The 17943-nt window shown below is 44.5% G+C and overlaps 1 protein-coding gene across 7 annotated transcripts in view; it reads right to left on the bottom strand.

Annotated features, from left to right (window-relative positions):
* LOC109874298 (retinoic acid receptor RXR-alpha-A) overlaps positions 1-17943 on the bottom strand; it is a 137922-nt gene that overhangs the window by 111593 nt on the left and 8386 nt on the right. Inside the window, exon 1 of one of the 7 annotated variants that reach the window (XM_031808894.1) lies at positions 2220-2238. The exons of 5 other annotated variants lie outside the window; for them this stretch is intronic. In XM_031808894.1, coding sequence (XP_031664754.1) covers positions 2220-2226 — 7 coding nt within the window. In that variant the 5' untranslated portion in view covers positions 2227-2238. Of the gene's footprint in view, positions 1-2219; positions 2239-17943 lie in introns of those variants that run through there. One more of the 7 variants, XM_031808891.1, reaches the window with a different exon arrangement.

Below are 17943 nucleotides of genomic sequence, written 5' to 3'. Positions count from 1 at the left end.
TCCTTGCAGTTGTCTTTTATGTGTCTCTCTGTCTCCCACCTCTCCCTCCTCACACAACAGGACCCCCCACAGGTGTGGAAACACTAGCCTGCTCTGAAATTCCACCCCAAGCTGGACCCCCCACTGAGCCTACCGGGGTCCCTGACCAGCCAATCACAGCAGAGGACAGGTCACACGGAGTAGGTCAAGAGAGCTGGGTCCCAGTCGGCTAGCTCACCCCATGGGGTGCCTCCTGGGGTATAGAGTTACAAGGCCCAGTAGGACTGTAACAGTTTCATACAGGAGTCATCATGGATGCACCCACAAAACTATACCACTATACCTAACTAGGTCAATCCAAAGGGTTCCTAACAGGGCTTGTCCTGGAGTAGCTTGGGGGTGATCTGGCTCCACCAGTTGCACTGCCTTGGATGAATTAACCGGACTAGACTGACTTCTATGGTTAACAAGAGTCACCTGAGGGCTTTTGTTTTGCCTGAAAGCAGGGCCAGGGTGGCCAGGCCAGCCAGCCGGACTTATGAAGAAACAGATGCCTATGAAGACCTTGGCTGGAAGACATAATGCTGACCCAACCTAACCCAACACAAAACAACTGAACTATTCTTAGGTTTTTAAGTGTGGGTAGAAAGAACATAAACTTACAGAAAATTGTGAAAGAAACACATTTTTAGACTCCGTCTCCGAAGAGTCAAAACACCAAGCGCTGCAGAGGCCTGTGGAATTGGCCATAAAATGTTAACTGGACAGTTTTATTGAATGACTTATTAAGCAACTGTGTTTTGCAAGACCTTAACTCAGAGGCTTTTGAAAGGAACAAGAGCACCTTTCTGTAACGGCTCTTTTAGGTGAATGCCGTTCCTTTTTCTCTCTCAAATTGAGTCTGTACTTTCACACCGACGCGGCGTAATGAAAGTGGCAGTTGCACCGGTGTGGCATTTGAAACCACAAGGCAACTGTAGTGAGGAGTTGACAATAATGACCTTTCCTGCATAGGTGATTTTCAATTATGAATGCAGCATGGCTATCTACACAAGAGAAAAATGTATCTTGAAAAATAATTTGGCAAAATGCCTAAACAACTTTGCCAGTGACTGAAAAGCAGGCATTTGGTTTCCTGGTTTACTGTTCAGGAAATGTCTAGGCAACCTTGATATACAAACTTATACTATAGAATGCTCAATAGTAAAATATCAATTCCATGGTTATGATTAAAATACTACATGTGTTGTATATAAGAAAGTATACAGTAATACAATAACTATCATATTATTGTCAGAGAGAAAAAAGCGGACAACAACTCTCTGACCCTGGTCTCAGCAGAACTGTCACTCTACAACAGAAACAAGCGGCACAGCGGCTTGGTTTGTGTGGCCTTCAGTAGAACATCTGTAAACATTCATGAAACACTGATGCTGTCCCACTGCGGTTGTTGACATTGGGGCCTGGTATGACTGAGGGAAATCTAAGTGTGTAGCTAATGTTGATTAACAGCTGTATGTTCTGTCTATAGACAGGCCGATTGTCACAGCACTGAGCAGTACATTACACAGTGCTGTATGAGCTAAGTCTACATGATGCTAATGTGATCGTTTCTGATGATAATTCAAGGCTATATGTCTCACTCATTGTGAAGCGGTGAACCCAAAGGAGGATCAGAAGGGCAGCGGGGTGGAGGGGGAGGGGGAGAGAAGAGAGAGACTTTGGTAACGAGGTTAGAGAAGAGACGAGGAGAAGGGAAGGGGGTTGGGGGGGTTCAAAGCCTGCTGGTGCGCGTCAGACCTTCCTCCAGGGAAATGGGGGAACAAGGGCATTCAGACGACGAGCTCTTTGGGCAAATGGCATAATCAAATTTGGGATAGAAGAGTTGTGAAGGGAAAAAAGGCTCCTTTGACAGGAGCGGAGACAAGCAAGCATTTAAAATCCAGTATCTCTCTCTGGATCTTTACAGTAACTATTCACATGACTAATGTCTACCCATGCCAACAGCTCTTGGCAAAGTACACACTGGCCCATTCTACCCAATCAAACAACACCGCCAGCCAGTCCACCACATAGAAATACAGTTTGATGTGCTCTGAATAAAAATGTATGTTGTAAATTCAGCCAATATATGAAAGATGCTCCCCACAGAGTACAATGTTTCTGTTTATGTGGTTTTATACATCTTTAGCTAGTGAGTGGATATGTTAACATTTCAGGTAAGTAAGAGTATTGCTTACATCCCATAGGCAGGATTGTAGATTCTGAAAGAAAAGATGAGGCGCAGGTTAACAACAGAGAACAAAAAAAAAATTTACAGAAGACTAAGCAGAAGTAGAGGTTATGAAGAGGTACTTTAAGGCATTAAGAACAGAGCAGTGTAGCTGAGTGACCTGTGGCCCACTGTCTGTCTGTGTCCTTGAACAGTGGATCCCAAACTTTTTCACTCTGGGCCCCCCTTCCAGCATTGGAGAACATCCCCCACCCCATAAGCACTGTTCATGACACAAACTGTTCACACCCCACAAAAAAATGTCAATATCTATGGGCTAATAAATCTAAATAAATCTACATTTAAAAACATTAGCTGACATGCGCTAGTTGATTTGGACAACTAAATAGCTCTCTAAGGTCTGCATCTGACTAACATGACAAGAGGAACTGATGATGCAACCCAATTTCAAAATTGCACCTTGTGCATTCTACTATTACAAATTTCAAGAGTAAGTTGAAAACCGGGACCCCCCCCCCCCAGTTTGGGAACCACTGCCCTAGAGGAAGGACCCAGAGCATGCTTCCTGTCAGCCTCTTAAAGTGAATCCACATGCCTTCGCTCACTAGCCTACCTCCCCTCTCCTCTCTGTGTTCTGTAAAGGAGCTAGAAGTTTTCCATTAACCCCCTCTCACCACCTCGCCCTGCAAATACATTTACATAATAAAACGATTAAACACACACACACACAGATAAACAAACATGCATGTACGCACACACACACAAAAAGATAAACACACACTCATGCACTCAAGCATGCATGTACGAACACATGCAGGCGCACGCAAACACACACACACACACACACACACACACACACACACACACACACACACACACACACACACACACACACACACACACACACACACACACACACACACACACACACACACACACAGGGACACCCTGTTCTGCCCAGTGGTGGAAAAAGTACCCAAATGTCATAGTTGAGTAAAAGTATAGGTACCTTCATAGACATTGACTGAAGTAAAAGTATAGGTACCTTCATAGACATTGACTGAAGTAAAAGTATAGGTACCTTCATAGAAAATGACTGAAGTAAAAGTATAGGTACCTTCATAGAAAATGACTGAAGTAAAAGTATAGGTACCTTCATAGAAAATGACTGAAGTAAAAGTATAGGTACCTTCATAGAAAATGACTGAAGTAAAAGTATAGGTTCCTTCATAGAAAAGAACTGAAGTAAAAGTATAGGTACCTTCATAGAAAATGACTGAAGTAAAAGTAAAACCCAGTAAAATACTACTTGAGTAAATGTCTAAAAGTATTTGTTTTATATATACTTAAGTATCAACAGTAAAAGTATAAATCATTTCTAATTCCTTCTATTTAAGCAAATCAGATTGCACCATTTGCTTCTCTTTTTTTAACGGATAGCCAGGGGCACACTCCAACACTCAGACATAATTTACAAAGCAAGCGTTTCTGTTTAGTGAGTCCGCCAGATCAGCGGCAGTAGGGATGACAAGGTATGTTCTCTTGATAAGTGTGTGAATTTGACCATTTTCCTGTCTTGCTAAGCATTTAAAATGGAATTAGTACTTTCGGGTGTCAGGTAAAATGTATTGAGTAAAAAGTACATTATTTTCTTCACGAATGTAGTCAAGTAAAAGTAAAAGTTTTCCAAAATAGAAATAGTCAAGTAAAGTACAGATACCCTGAAAAACGACTTAAGTAGTACTTTAAAGTATTTTACATCAGTACTTTACACCACTGGTTCTGCCACCCAAGTCCTGTCCTCCCCCTTCTAAACCATGTGTTTTTCAGAAAAGAGGGGACTATGCATGACGTGAAGACTTATTGGCATTACCATCCCTTCATTCTGCTGTTGTGCTCTTGGAGCCTTCGGCGCCCGGCACATTTACACGTCTCATTTGTGCAGCAATGGACAACACATGCATAAATAGGCCTACACCCTATTTTAGTCTTACTTGTGTTAAAATGGTTTGACGGTATACATGGTGAAAGAAGCTGCAATTCTGTGGGAAACTATACAGTTGCGCTTGTTGTGCAAATCAAATTAATATAAAGTGCTGTGGTTTTACATTCCAAAAACTGAAACAAAAACATCTGGCGCAGAGAACATCTACAGCTAGTTCTCTGTTTCTGGACACCAAAGGAAGCAACAAAGTAAAAAATAATAATAATATGGTGATTATTCCCTGTAGGACACGGATACTAATGATCCACTTGAGCTTGATTAATCTACTGTACAGTAATAACCCAGTACACCATTAAATGCAGTGCATGGATTGGGGTATTAAATATATTTTTCCATTGGTTGGACCTTACCTCACAAATTGTAGCTTTTATGGGGTAGAACCCACAACAAAATGAGCTCTGTTCACATCCAACAACCCTCAAGGGCTTCAAGTTCCAACTTAAAGCTTTGCAACCCCCATGCTTCAAGTCAATCAGTGGCCCGCAGAGCCAGACCAGAGCCAGACCAGAGCCAGACCAGAGCCAGACCAGAGCCAGACCAGAGCCAGACTGGGATGTCTTGGACAGGAAGACAGCAGTTACAGCTGAACCATAAAGTGGACATTCGGTATGAGCTGCTTGGCAAAGCCAAGTCACAGACACAACAGAGCACTCTATTCATTCTATTCTCTCTCTTTCCAAACTCACGGCTTGAGGAACCCTTCAGATTTCTATGTTTCCAGTTTCATCTAAATGGCTCTATTGATATGTCTAAGGCTGAGTGATTATGATGAGCGTTGTGGCCGTCCAGATACAATACGTTGCCTGACTGATGTGGGAGAACAGTCATATTGCAGCGGGTTTAATTCCCATGTTCATAGCCAGACACCACAGTATAAATCAAATCAAATCAAAGTTTATTGGTAGCGTACTGTTACGTCTACCCCCGCTCCAACGCTCCAACGCTCCGGCGCTCCAACGCTCTGGCGCTCCAACGCTCTGGCGCTCTGGTGCTCTTCCCTATGTACATAGGGAAGCAGTGTCTAAGGTACAGGGTAGAGTACCTAGTGGTAGCTGGCTAGTAACAGTGACTTAGGTTTAGGGCAGGGTACTGGGCGGATGCCGGCTAATGGTGACTATTTAACAGTCTGATGGCCTGGAGATAGAAGCTGTTCCTCAGTCTCTCTGTCCCAGCTTTGATGCACCTGTACTGGCCTCTACCTTCTAGATGGTAGCGGGGTGAACAGGCCGTGGTTCGGGTGGCTGAGGTCCTTGATGATTTTCTTGGCCTTCCTGTGACACAGAGTGCAGTAGATGTCCTGGAGGGCAGGCAGTGTGCCCCCGGTGATCCGCCCCCTGTAGAGCCCTACGGTTGCGGACGGTGCAATTGCCCTACTGGACGGTGATACAGCCCGACAGGATGCTCTCAATGGTGCATTTGTAGAAGTTTGTGAGGGTCTTAGGGGCCAAGATGAATTTCGCTGTTGCGCCTTCTTCACCAGGCTGTCTGTGTGAAGAGATCAGTTCAGGTTGTCAGTGATGTGCACGCTGAGGACCTTTTGACCCTCTCCATGTTTGACCTGTCGATGTGGATGGGGGCGTGCTCTTCTGTCTCCTGTAGTCCACGATCAGCTGCTTTGTTTTGTTGACGTTGAGGGATAGGTTATTTACTGGCACCAAACCAACAGGGCTCTTACCACCTCCCTGTAGGCTGTTTCATCGTTGTTGGTAATCAGGCCAACAACTGTTGTGTCGTCAGCATTCTCGACCCGTAAGGAAGTCCAGGACCCAGTTGCACAGGGAGGGGTTGTAGGCCGAGCTGTAGTCGATGAACAGCATTCTTTACAAAGGTATTTCTCTTGTCCAGATGGGGTAGGGCAGTGTGCAGTGCAATGGCGATTGCGACGTCCATGGATCTGTTGGGGCGGTATGTGAATTGTAGTGGGTCTAGGATCTTGGGTAAGGTGGAGGTGATATGGTCCTTAGCTAGCCTCTCAAAGCACTGATGACAGAAGTGAGTGCTACGGGACGATAGTCACCTACTTACCTTTGCTTTCTTGGGTACAGGAACAATGGTGAACATCTTGAAGCAAGTGGGGACAAAAGACTGGGATATGGCGGGATTGAATATATCCGTAAAAACTACAAGTCTGCACATACTCTAAGGACGCGGCTTGGGATACCATCTGGGCCGGCAGCCTTGAGAGGGTTAACATGCTTAAATGACTTACTTATGTCGGCCACGGAGAACGTGATCGTTGGTTGGCCCACGTCGGCAGCTTGATGTTCTTTCCTCTGAGAGGGCAGAGAAGGTGTTTAGCTCATCTGGGAACGAGGCGTCGGTGTCCACGTGGTGGCTGGCTTTCCCATTATAATCTGTGATTGTCTGGAGTCGTGCCACACACAGTATGTCTCGTGTCTGAGCCATGTTCCCATGGAGAGTGGTAATGATTCCTCTTCCTGATAAAGGGAGACTGGTAATGATTCCTCTTCCTGATAAAGGGAGAGTGGTAATGATACATCTTCCTGATAAAGGGAGAGTGGTAATGATTCCTCTTCCTGATAAAGGGAGAGTGGTAATGATACATCTTCCTGATAAAGGGAGAGTAGTAATGATTCCTCTTCCTGATAAAGGGAGAGTGGTAATGATTCCTCTTCCTGATAAAGGGAGAGTAGTAATGATTCCTCTTCCTGATAAAGGGAGAGTAGTAATGATTCCTCTTCCTGATAAAGGGAGAGTGGTAATGATTCCTCTTCCTGATAAAGGGAGAGTGGTAATGATTCCTCTTCCTGATAAAGGGAGAGTAGTAATGATTCCTCTTCCTGATAAAGGGAGAGTGGTAATGATTCCTCTTCCTGATAAAGGGAGAGTGGTAATGATTCCTCTTCCTGATAAAGGGAGAGTAGTAATGATTCCTCTTCCTGATAAAGGGAGAATGGTAATGAATCCTCTTCCTGATAAAGGGGGAGTAGTAATGATTCCTCTTCCTGATAAAGGGAGAGTAGTAATGATTCCTCTTCCTGATAAAGGGAGAGTGGTAATGATTCCTCTTCCTGATAAAGGGAGAGTGGTAATGATTCCTCTTCCTGATAAAGGGAGAGTGGTAATGATTCCCCTTCCTGATAAAGGGAGAGTGGTAATGATTCCTCTTCCTGATAAAGGGAGAGTGGTAATGATTCCTCTTCCTGATAAAGGGAGAGTAGTAATGATTCCTCTTCCTGATAAAGGGAGAGTGGTAATGATACATCTTCCTGATAAAGGGAGAGTAGTAATTATTCCTTTTCCTGATAAAGGGAGAATAGTAATGATTCCTCTTCCTGATAAAGGGAGAGTGGTAATGATTCCTCTTCCTGATAAAGGGAGAGTGGTAGTGATTCCTCTTCCTGATAAAGGGAGAGTGGTAATGATTCCTCTTCCTGATAAAGGGAGAGTGGTAATGATTCCTCTTCCTGATAAAGGGAGAGTGGTAATGATTCCTCTTCCTGATAAAGGGAGAGTAGTAATGATTCCTCTTCCTGATAAAGGGAGAGTGGTAATGATTCCTCTTCCTGATAAAGGGAGAGTAGTAATGATTCCTCTTCCTGATAAAGGGAGAGTAGCAATGATTCAGGCTCTGTGTTGTGAGTGTATCACAGGAGATGTGTTAATAGAATTTCCCAGCTACAATAAATGCAGCCTCAGGATATGCGGTTTCCAGTTTGCACATAGTCCAGTTTAGTTCCTTGAGAGCCGTTGTGGTGTCGGTTTGGGGAGGGGGGGGGGGTGATATACACGGCAGTGACGATGACTGAAGAAAATTATCTAGGGAGGCAATGCGGTCAGCATTTAATGGTGAGGTATTCCAGCTCGAAGAACAAAAGGACTTGAGTTCATGTATGTTACCACTATCACACCATGAGTTGTTAATCATGAGACAAACCCCTCTGCCTTTCTTTTTCCCGGAGAGTTCTTTCTTCCTGTCTGCACGATGGACAAGACCTCCTCTGGTTGAATAGATGGGGACAATATATTCGGAGAGAACCATGATTCCGTAAAACAGAGTATAGATGGAGAGAGTTAATCAGAGAACTGAGATTGAGTCTCTGACTGAAACTGACGTATCCATACCTCTGTAAAGACCAGTCTGTTGACTTCAGGGCCTTGTTTCTTTGTGTCAACATTGATCTGTCTTAAATCCTTACTATTACAGTCTTTGTTTGGTCGAGACTTTGACCCGGCAGCTTCCTATATCCCACTGAGAACGCTTCAAATGCTTAGCTGTCTGGGGGAAGGAAAGTCAGTGAGCTCATGGATGATTTCCAGTTCTAGGAGACTTTACAGTTTCCTGCTCAGTTTTCATCTGATCCCTCCTCATCTACTGGTCAGTGGGTCATAAATGGCTAGATCATGCATAGCCTCAACTGACATGAAAGGGGCATTCTATTTCCTGATGTATCCTGATACTGTGAGTATTGAGTGGAGAGGAGAGGAGAAGAGGAGAGGATATTTCTGTTTGAAGTGTATCCCACCACCTAGTATGCAGTAGGATTGGGAGGTGTTACAGTCCCTCAGGTCTTTCCCCTTCCATCCCTCCGCCTGGACCCCTGCCTGATCCCGGAGCGCTCTTCAGGAATGGCTACATGCCACACATTCCAAAGGGCTGACAGGACCTCTCCCTTGAGACTGTGCCAAAGAGGCCTGCTTGTCTCAGGGAAACACCCAGCAGAGGGAATGTGTGTGGGTTTACTGACGGCTAACATCTATCTCTCTTTACAAGGACAGTGCGATGCAGGTCGACTTGCAGAGACAATTCTTTGACTACCCTTCAGACACACATATAACACACGTTTGCACTCAGAGGCACACAAATACACTCAAAAAACCAAACAAAGCCAAGGGTACATCAGAATGAGAAAGAATATTTCAAACGTGAGGCACAAAGCTCACGTTTGTGCACGAGGCTGTTTACATAGAATGGAGGCTGGACAAAAAGGTGAGCAAACACACCCTAGTATAAACGCCACAGACTATAACACACACACACACACAATCAGCCCGCAAGCTATCTCTATTATTCTCTCCTGAGCTGGTGGTCGTTTCTGGGAAGTCCACGCCAATTCCTGCTCCTGCTATTCCGGCCCTTTCCGGTGTCCCTTTTCTTCTCCTAGGACCCATCTCCACCCCACACCCCCGCACCCACTTCTCTCTTTCACAACTTCATGGTGCTGAGATTATGTAAACTGGGCCACATCACGGTCTTGAGTGTAAACACGCGGCATGACTTGCGGTGACCAAGGGCTGTGCCAGAGTGCCCACAGAAAACAGCTTGTTATTCCCACAATAAAGCACACAATGTTGAGAAGACGACAAGAAAAAAAAAAAATCAATTTAAGGCTTGGTTTAGAAACGTTCACACCCAGAGGAGTGTGCTGCGGAACGGAATGGTCGTCATTCACACAGAGAAAACAAGCTTTCAAACAGTGTGTACCATGCTGGTACAGCTAGAGGGAGAAAAATATGCACACAAGGTAGGGTTGGCGGTATCTATATGTTCATACCTTCATACCGTTCCTGTACCATACCGGGGCATACAGTATTACTGGCAGTGCACACAAGGTGCGCTATTTCTTTTTTTTTAACTAATATATATATTCATATTATTTAAAACATTTCAGGCACAAAACAAATGTAGGTAGCAGGGACCTACATTTTTTCATATATATATATATATTTTTTTTTAAATTCTTTTTATTTATTTTTTTTACCTTTATTTAACTAGGCAAGTCAGTTAAGACCAAATTCTTATTTACAATGACGGCCTATCCCAGCCAAACCTAGATGACCCTGGGCCAATTGTGCTCCGCCCTATGGGACTCCCAATCACAGCTGGATGTGATACAGCCTGGATTGGAACCAGGGACTGTAGTGATGCCTCTTGCACTGAGATGCAGTGCCATAGACCGCTGCGCCACTCGGGAGCCCAAGAGGGTATCCAGGAGGGTATTGGTTGTCTCTGATGTAACCGAGAAGCTTGATCTTGCAAGCTAGCCACTTAGCTAGCAAGTTAGCTAAATAAATCAATAGCTGAGCTGGAGATTATTTATTTGGCACATATGAATCAAATCAAGTAAAATAACATTTTATTTGTCACATACACATGGTTAGCAGATGTTAATGCGAGTGTAACGAAATGAATCGTGCAGATGCAAAGTTTGGTAACAGAATGACGGCACAAACAGAACCAACTGTCATTCTGTTACCAAACTTTGCATCTGCCCTGTTCTTCAAGTAAAATGTTTTTCTTTAATTATTATTGTTAAAAGTGGTGCTTGTGCATTACATTTTATGGTTTGTTTAACTTCACTTCTTTTGTGTGACATACTGTACATTTTAAAGTGGAAAATCTGAGTCTCAGCATCATTCTGTTACTGTTGAATTACCAACATCCCACTGAGTCTCAGCCTCATTCTGTTACTGTTGAATTACCCACATCCCACTGAGTCTCAGCATCATTCTGTTACTGTTGAATTACCCACATCCCACTGAGTCTCAGCATCATTCTGTTACTGTTGAATTACCCACATCCCACTGAGTCTCAGCCTCATTCTGTTACTGTTGAATTACCCACATCCCACTGAGTCTCAGCATCATTCTGTTACTGTTGAATTACCCACATCCCACTGAGTCTCAGCCTCATTCTGTTACTGTTGAATTACCCACATCCCACTGAGTCTCAGCATCATTCTGTTACTGTTGAATTACCCACATCCCACTGAGTCTCAGCATCATTATGTTACTGTTGAATTACCCACATCCCACTGAGTCTCAGCATCATTCTGTTACTGTTGAATTACCCACATCCCACTGAGTCTCAGCATCATTCTGTTACTGTTGAATTACCCACATCCCACTGAGTCTCAGCCTCATTCTGTTACTGTTGAATTACCCACATCCCACTGAGTCTCGGCATCATTCTGTTACTGTTGAATTACCCACATCCCACTGAGTCTCAGCCTCATTCTGTTACTGTTGAATTACCCACATCCCACTGAGTCTCAGCATCATTCTGTTACTGTTGAATTACCCACATCCCACTGAGTCTCAGCATCATTCTGTTACTGTTGAATTACCCACATCCCACTGAGTCTCAGCATCATTCTGTTACTGTTGAATTACCCACATCCCACTGAGTCTCAGCATCATTCTGTTACTGTTGAATTACCCACATCCCACTGAGTCTCAGCATCATTCTGTTACTGTTGAATTACCCACATCCCACTGAGTCTCAGCATCATTCTGTTACTGTTGAATTACCCACACCCCACTGAGTCTCAGCATCACTCTGTTACTGTTGAATTACCCACATCCCACTGAGTCTCAGCCTCATTCTGTTACTGTTGAATTACCCACATCCCACTGAGTCTCAGCATCACTCTGTTACTGTTGAATTACCCACATCCCACTGAGCCAAAGAGTGCATCCACACATTGAATACTACACCTTACACGCTCTGACACAATCTATGAAAACAGTCCATTCACATGAAGTCCTTGGGTTGAACAGAACAGAGAAACTAGAGGGAGTCAATAGAATAGAGCTTCACAATGAGAAGGGATAATAACAAGAATACACATTCGGAATTAAATAAGGACAACTGTATACAATTTATACAGACATGGATAAAAACAGTTATGTATTATATATTTAACAGTCGAGAGCTAGAGAGAGAGGCGGAGGGATGGGGAAAGGGAGAGAAATAGAGGGAAAGGGAGGGAGAGAACTAGGTCAAGTCACATGACTGGGATGGACCACAGGGAGGGTTTCATTTCTACAGCATGTGGTCATTTATAAAACAAATATCAATTGAATTTGTTCAATTCTTTCTTTCATGGGGGATGTGGATATCACAGTCCGATGCACGGTGCAGTTTTTTAGGTGGTACAGAGTCTACAGCTAAAATGAAGAGTTAACAAAGAACATGACTGAGCATTTCCGAGACAGGAAACAGAAGTGCTTGGGATATCAGGAAGTGGATCACAGTGAGGGGGTTCTGTCTTGTAGCTACAGGTCCGTAGTGAGACAATACAGAAGACGAAGAACCAAGATGAGGCTCAAAATATTAGACAGCACCACGACCATGCTGCTAGTGACGTCTCAGTGCCTGTCTGGGTGGAGCATCACATGACTAAGACACACATGTAATGCAGGGTGACATCTCATGAAAGGCAAATGTCAAGGGTGCCTGGTACCTACCACCCAACCCTCCATCCATCACCACCACCACTGAAAAAGGAAACATTAGCTGCCAATCGTGCAGAGGACCAGAGGCTAAGCTGGTCATAAGCCCACTGAATCCCCTGGTGCCAGGCCTGTGGGATACCAATCATTCACATCCATGGTCATTTCAAAGAGCTCAGAGAGAGAAGAAGGGAACTAATTGAAATGTGACAGAGCACAATTATAGGACTCTAACCAATTCAACTGACACATTCACTACTTTAGTAGTGAATAACAGCAACAGAGACTTAACCAACAGTCCTCTATTGCAGGGGTTCCCAAACTTTTTCCTTCGGCCCTCCTTCCAGCGTTGGGGAACATCCCGTGCCCCGTCTATTGGCACAAGCACTGTTCATTCCATGTGAGCAGAGTGTCAAGAAGAAGTGAGGCTTGGTTTCTGAGGACGAACGGCTCTCTCCCGAGTCCGTACGGGACTTGCAGCGATGGGACAAGACTGTAACTACCAATTGGATATCACACATTTTTTAAATTGTTTTTTTTTATACAAATCAAATCGGTGCAAAAAAAACTCAATAAAAACGTTAACTGACATGGGTTAGTTGATCTGATAAGTTATAAATAGCTCTCTAAGGTCTGCAGCTGACTAACATGACAAGAGGAACTGATGATGCAATACCCAATTTCAAAATTGCACCTGGTTCATTCTACTATTGCAACCCGCCTACCCCTAACTGTTTGGGAACCACCGCCATTCTATTGAATCAATACGTGCCAGGGATAATGACCGAACGCCCACACAACATGTGGTGACTGGGTATCATTGGTTTGACCGAGTTTGTCAGGTCATTAGCCTCGGAAACAGCAGAGCTAATTTAGATCAGAGCCTTGCCATTCAGTTTGCCTGTATGTCTGTCTGTCTGGGGGTGGGGATGGGCGACAGACACATCTAATGGCAACAGATAATAATCAAACTGCTTGTTGTTATAGGGTATGGAGGAGGCCCTCGACTGCAGGGGGAGGAAAGAGAAAGAGAGAAAGCTGGCCTCAAACGACTGGCATTTACCACCTTTTAATGATGAAGGCTAATAAGTCAATGAGTCTTACAGAATAACTGATGAGAGAGAGTTGTCTATTGTGTGTGAAAAGCAGAGTTGAGTTGCCTTTATCATCAGTGTATGTCACTGTCTGTACCTGCAGCATGCTAGAGAAGACAGATATATCAAATCTGCCTTGGAGGGGAAAACCTCTTATCTCCAATAACACATACTGAGTTAGAGAGACAGAACATCAGATCTGCCTAGGAGGAGGAAGTGGAGGGTCCTCTCAGAAAGCCGGAGCCGTACAACAAAATCAATTTGGATCAAAAAGAGACGCCGGGGCAAGCAGACAGGCCCCTGCAAGGTCATTCATTATCCAGAGAACTGGACATAGATGAATATGTACAGAATAGCCACAGGTTGGGGAATGACTTGGCGAGCCCCCCCCTGCTGTCTCTATCTGCTGTTAGGGTCTTGTCCCTCTTTCCAGGAAAGATGTGGATGGGCATGTAGGTATGTAGATGAGATGTGTTTACAGTACGTGGAAAAGGGGAAAGGAGGATAAATAATTCACAGAGAACTAATACACACACACACACACACACACACACACAGGAGGCTCAGCGATGCTGCGCCTGCAAAGCGGAGTAGAGCAGCCTGTCCACGCTGCTTGGCGAGTCAGCCAGGCAGAAAGATGTAGGCCATCTGCACAGCAACACAGAGAAAATAGCTTGGCGCACAGACGGAGGGGGAGACGATTAACCAACTGGCTGGGTTTTTCCCTCCATTCAGGGGAACGAGAGATGGCAATGGAGGAAGAGACAGAGATAGATAGGGATAGATATCAAACATTTCAGAGCAGGATTGTGAAATAATGTGAATTACATTTAATGATCGAGATGACTTACAGGTAGAAGGCAGACATAATTTATGCTGGAAAAGACAAGCTAATATACCTGTATCACAAAGAGAGGACACGTGGTTATCTCTTATTCTACCCCTTAGCTCTTAGTAGCGAGTAGTGACTGAGAGGCTAATAAGTTGTATAACACCACTCTCAGCCCTTGTAAGACATGAAATGAGATGAGTGGTACTGTACCTTCACAGCACAGCCTATCCTAGCTTTCGTTTAGTCCCCCCTCATATACAAGCAATTTGAATCTCTCTCTCATGTTCTCCATCTCCATCCATCTCTCCCTCTTTCTTCCACACCCTTCCTTCTTCATCTTCCTCTCCTTTCTCCCCCCCCCCCCCTGTCCTCTCTCTCTCTCTCTCTCTCTCTCTCTCCCTCCTTCTCTCTCTGTCCCTCCTCTCTCTCTCTCTCTCTCTCTCACTCCCTCTCCCTCTTTCTCCCCTGTTCTCTCTCCTCTGATCAGAGACTTGCTCCTTCCTCCTGTCTGTGCGTTTCTCAGGGGGCTAAGGCTTCGCTGAGCCCTTCAGAGGGAGACCATGATGCATCTCTTTTGATCAGCCCCGCCGTTGAATTAGCATGTACCTCTGTACCTCAGCGCTAGCTTTCTATCTACCTACCTGCCTGTCAGGCAGAGCTCCCAGCACACACATCCGTGTGTAGCCTACACCGGCAGGCAGCAGGTAAAACAGGAGGCACTCCTCTAAGCTTCTCCTGAATCTTAATGACTAATGAACAGAGGCTTGGCACTGATGAGAGGAGAAAATGACTCGTGTGATCACCAGAGAGACAGACAAAAGCCTTCCTGTGCATTGCTAATGTTCCATGCTAATGGGCCGCTGTGCTGTGGCGTACTGAAGAATCATGAAAGCTGCAGCAGCACGCTGCTGACTTAAGTTGTTGATTCAATACAAGGTCTTTGTTGTGTTCTCTGGAGACTTCCTTCCTCAAAGGAGGGATAGTACACTTCTCCCTGTACGTCCTCTTCAATGAAAATAAACCAGGATTTAATGGTGTTGCTTTTGAGTCACGGTCAACACAACGGTCGGGCATTGTTGTTTTTTTTCAATCGTGGTGATCGTGCCTTTGATAATCAACAAAACTTGATTCACATCTCTCTTCCTTGCTTTGGTTCTGGTGAGAAAACATATCTGAAAATGTTTCTGTGTGCTTTTATTAAACGTGTTCACGGCGGGAACTGGTAAGGAGGTAAGGCTTTTATGAGGAGTTGTGTTTGGTCCTGGGCCGGGTCTGGTCTGGCTCCACAGCCTTCCGGACGCCCTCTCACTTCTGTGCCATTTAATTAGCCCGGCCTGCACAAAGGGGAGCTAGTCACATGGGCCCAATTTGGCCAACTATAAAGTGTGGAATGTCTCAACCTGCACGGGAGACTCCCCTTCATTTACGTGCCTGCAACACCAGGCTAGAACTTTGAAGATGAAAACAGGACTGATAAAAAAAAAACTAAATCAAAGGAGTGGACCGTTAAATTCCAGGGAATTTCTCCAGATGTTGCCAAAATATTCAGCTGAAGCGCTCCAGATGTTTTCCCCTTCCTCTGCTCTGCTCACCGTTTCCAGGACTTCCTCTCTCTCCAACCCCCAGGCCTTTTCTCCTCTGCGCCCCCAACCCCACCCTACTTTTTATAACAGTTCCCCCTGATGCCACCTTTTCAGTGAGGGGTTTAATAGCCATGAGGGCAGAGTAGCATCCTCCAGGATCCTGTAATAAACACCCAATGCAGTCTCTCTCATTTCACAAAGAGAGAGGGACAGAGAGAAAGAAAGAAAGAAAGAGAGAAAGATAGCGATTAATAGCATCCCTTTATCTCTAACAGAATCAATTAACAAACAAATTATGTTTTAGTCAAACATTATATCTGTTAGGGCTTCTTGCGGACAATTTTCAGTCTACAAATGATTTGTAATTATGTTCCAGCCTGAATCTAGTTGATGATACCTGTTGTACAGCAAGACATAAATGGAAACCTCCCTGCCTCTCCCTTGTGTCCATGACTGATATTATTCTACCTGTTTTCATTTTCTCTCTTCACCTCCACGCGGAGACAGAAGCAGCAGAAGCGTTGGTGTTTCTCCAGAGGCCGCAAGCCTCCCACAGAGCGTGACCTTGCCACAACCCCTGACTTTCACACACAGGCAGTCTGAGCCTCCCTGCCCTTTGCTGCTCACAACCAGGCCTCACACAGGACACACACCCTCCTCCAGCTCTAGTCTGGCTCTGATCTGGCCTATATAATCTGAACTGGTCTCTTGTTACTCATTCCAGGCTGAAACAGAAGAAAGCATCCTGAAAGCGACACTTGAACTTGTCATTTCTGCAGGTACTGGAAAGTAAGCACTGTGGTATGCAGAACACACAGATGAAAAAGACATGGCCAGCGCCTGCCTGCCTGCCTGCCTGCTCAACTCTTTTATTAAGTCTTTCTGGAGAGGATGAAATAACAAACTCCAACACGAGTGCTCTTTAGTTCTGAGGGTTGTTCCTGGCACGGCTTGATCTAATGAAGACGGTGTGCCATTTTGTGTGTGAAACATGATATTTACGTGTAATATGACAAAAGAAAGTCATCATGTCTACGTCTACAGCAAAAGAAAAGATACGGAGGGGTGAGTTGTCACCCAGCCACCTATTCACATTCTGGCTCCAACATAATATGAGAGAACAACGTTTTCCCTGGAGTAAAGAGGGAACTCAATAGTCACCTGATGTTGTGTCTCTGCTCTTTCTCTCTCCTTCCCTCTCTCACTCTTACTCTCAGCATAGTGGTTGATAATGAATGGTACATAAGACATGCCGTGCTCTTTGTCCTATGTGACAGGGGTAGAATGATTTAGCAGCACCATCAGCTCACCTATCACCCTACCACATCCACTCAAGGGTAGGGGTGAGACTTGTATGTATAGGCTGTCTGCTCCAGTCTAGAGTAGCAGCACTGTGGCCCAAATATTGTTTTTACAGGTAGACAGACAGAGCACCTCCTCCTCAACACCCTTATATATGTATGCCTGAAAGCAGACGTTCCCGGCTAAGTGTTTAACCACAGGTGACAAAGCCCTCCAGACTCTCATTCTGCCTGCCTAGAGAGTGTATATGGGTTCGCGCGTCAGAACTGAGGGGGCTGAGGTAGTCTGGTCGGAAGCAGGAAAAACATGACAACTCTGAGGTGTCAACAAACAGTAAATCACACTCTTCGTTTTCTCAGTTAGACAATCTGTGGAAAAAATGCTACAACAACAGAAATACTTAAATGACTCTAGAACATGGCCTTTAATACATACATACATGTGTGAAATAGGACAAATATAAGCACCAACAAATTACTATTATTATTTATGTTTTTAGAACCCAACTGGGCATGTTGTTTTTCGGGGTATAAATCATAGTGTCATAATAATATGAGCTTAAATGTGCCATCTTAAAGGCCTAGTGCAGCCAAGAACACCATTTTCCTGTGTTTTATATATATTGCACACTATGATGTTGGAATAACACTGTAACTTTTTGGACATTATGGTAATGCCCTTTAAGTGTATGAGCTGTTTGAAAAGACCACCGGAAATCT

Source organism: Oncorhynchus kisutch, linkage group LG29 (genome assembly GCF_002021735.2).
Source record: "Oncorhynchus kisutch isolate 150728-3 linkage group LG29, Okis_V2, whole genome shotgun sequence".
NCBI lineage: Eukaryota > Metazoa > Chordata > Actinopteri > Salmoniformes > Salmonidae > Oncorhynchus > Oncorhynchus kisutch.
This window is presented reverse-complemented; position numbering and strand designations above follow the sequence as displayed.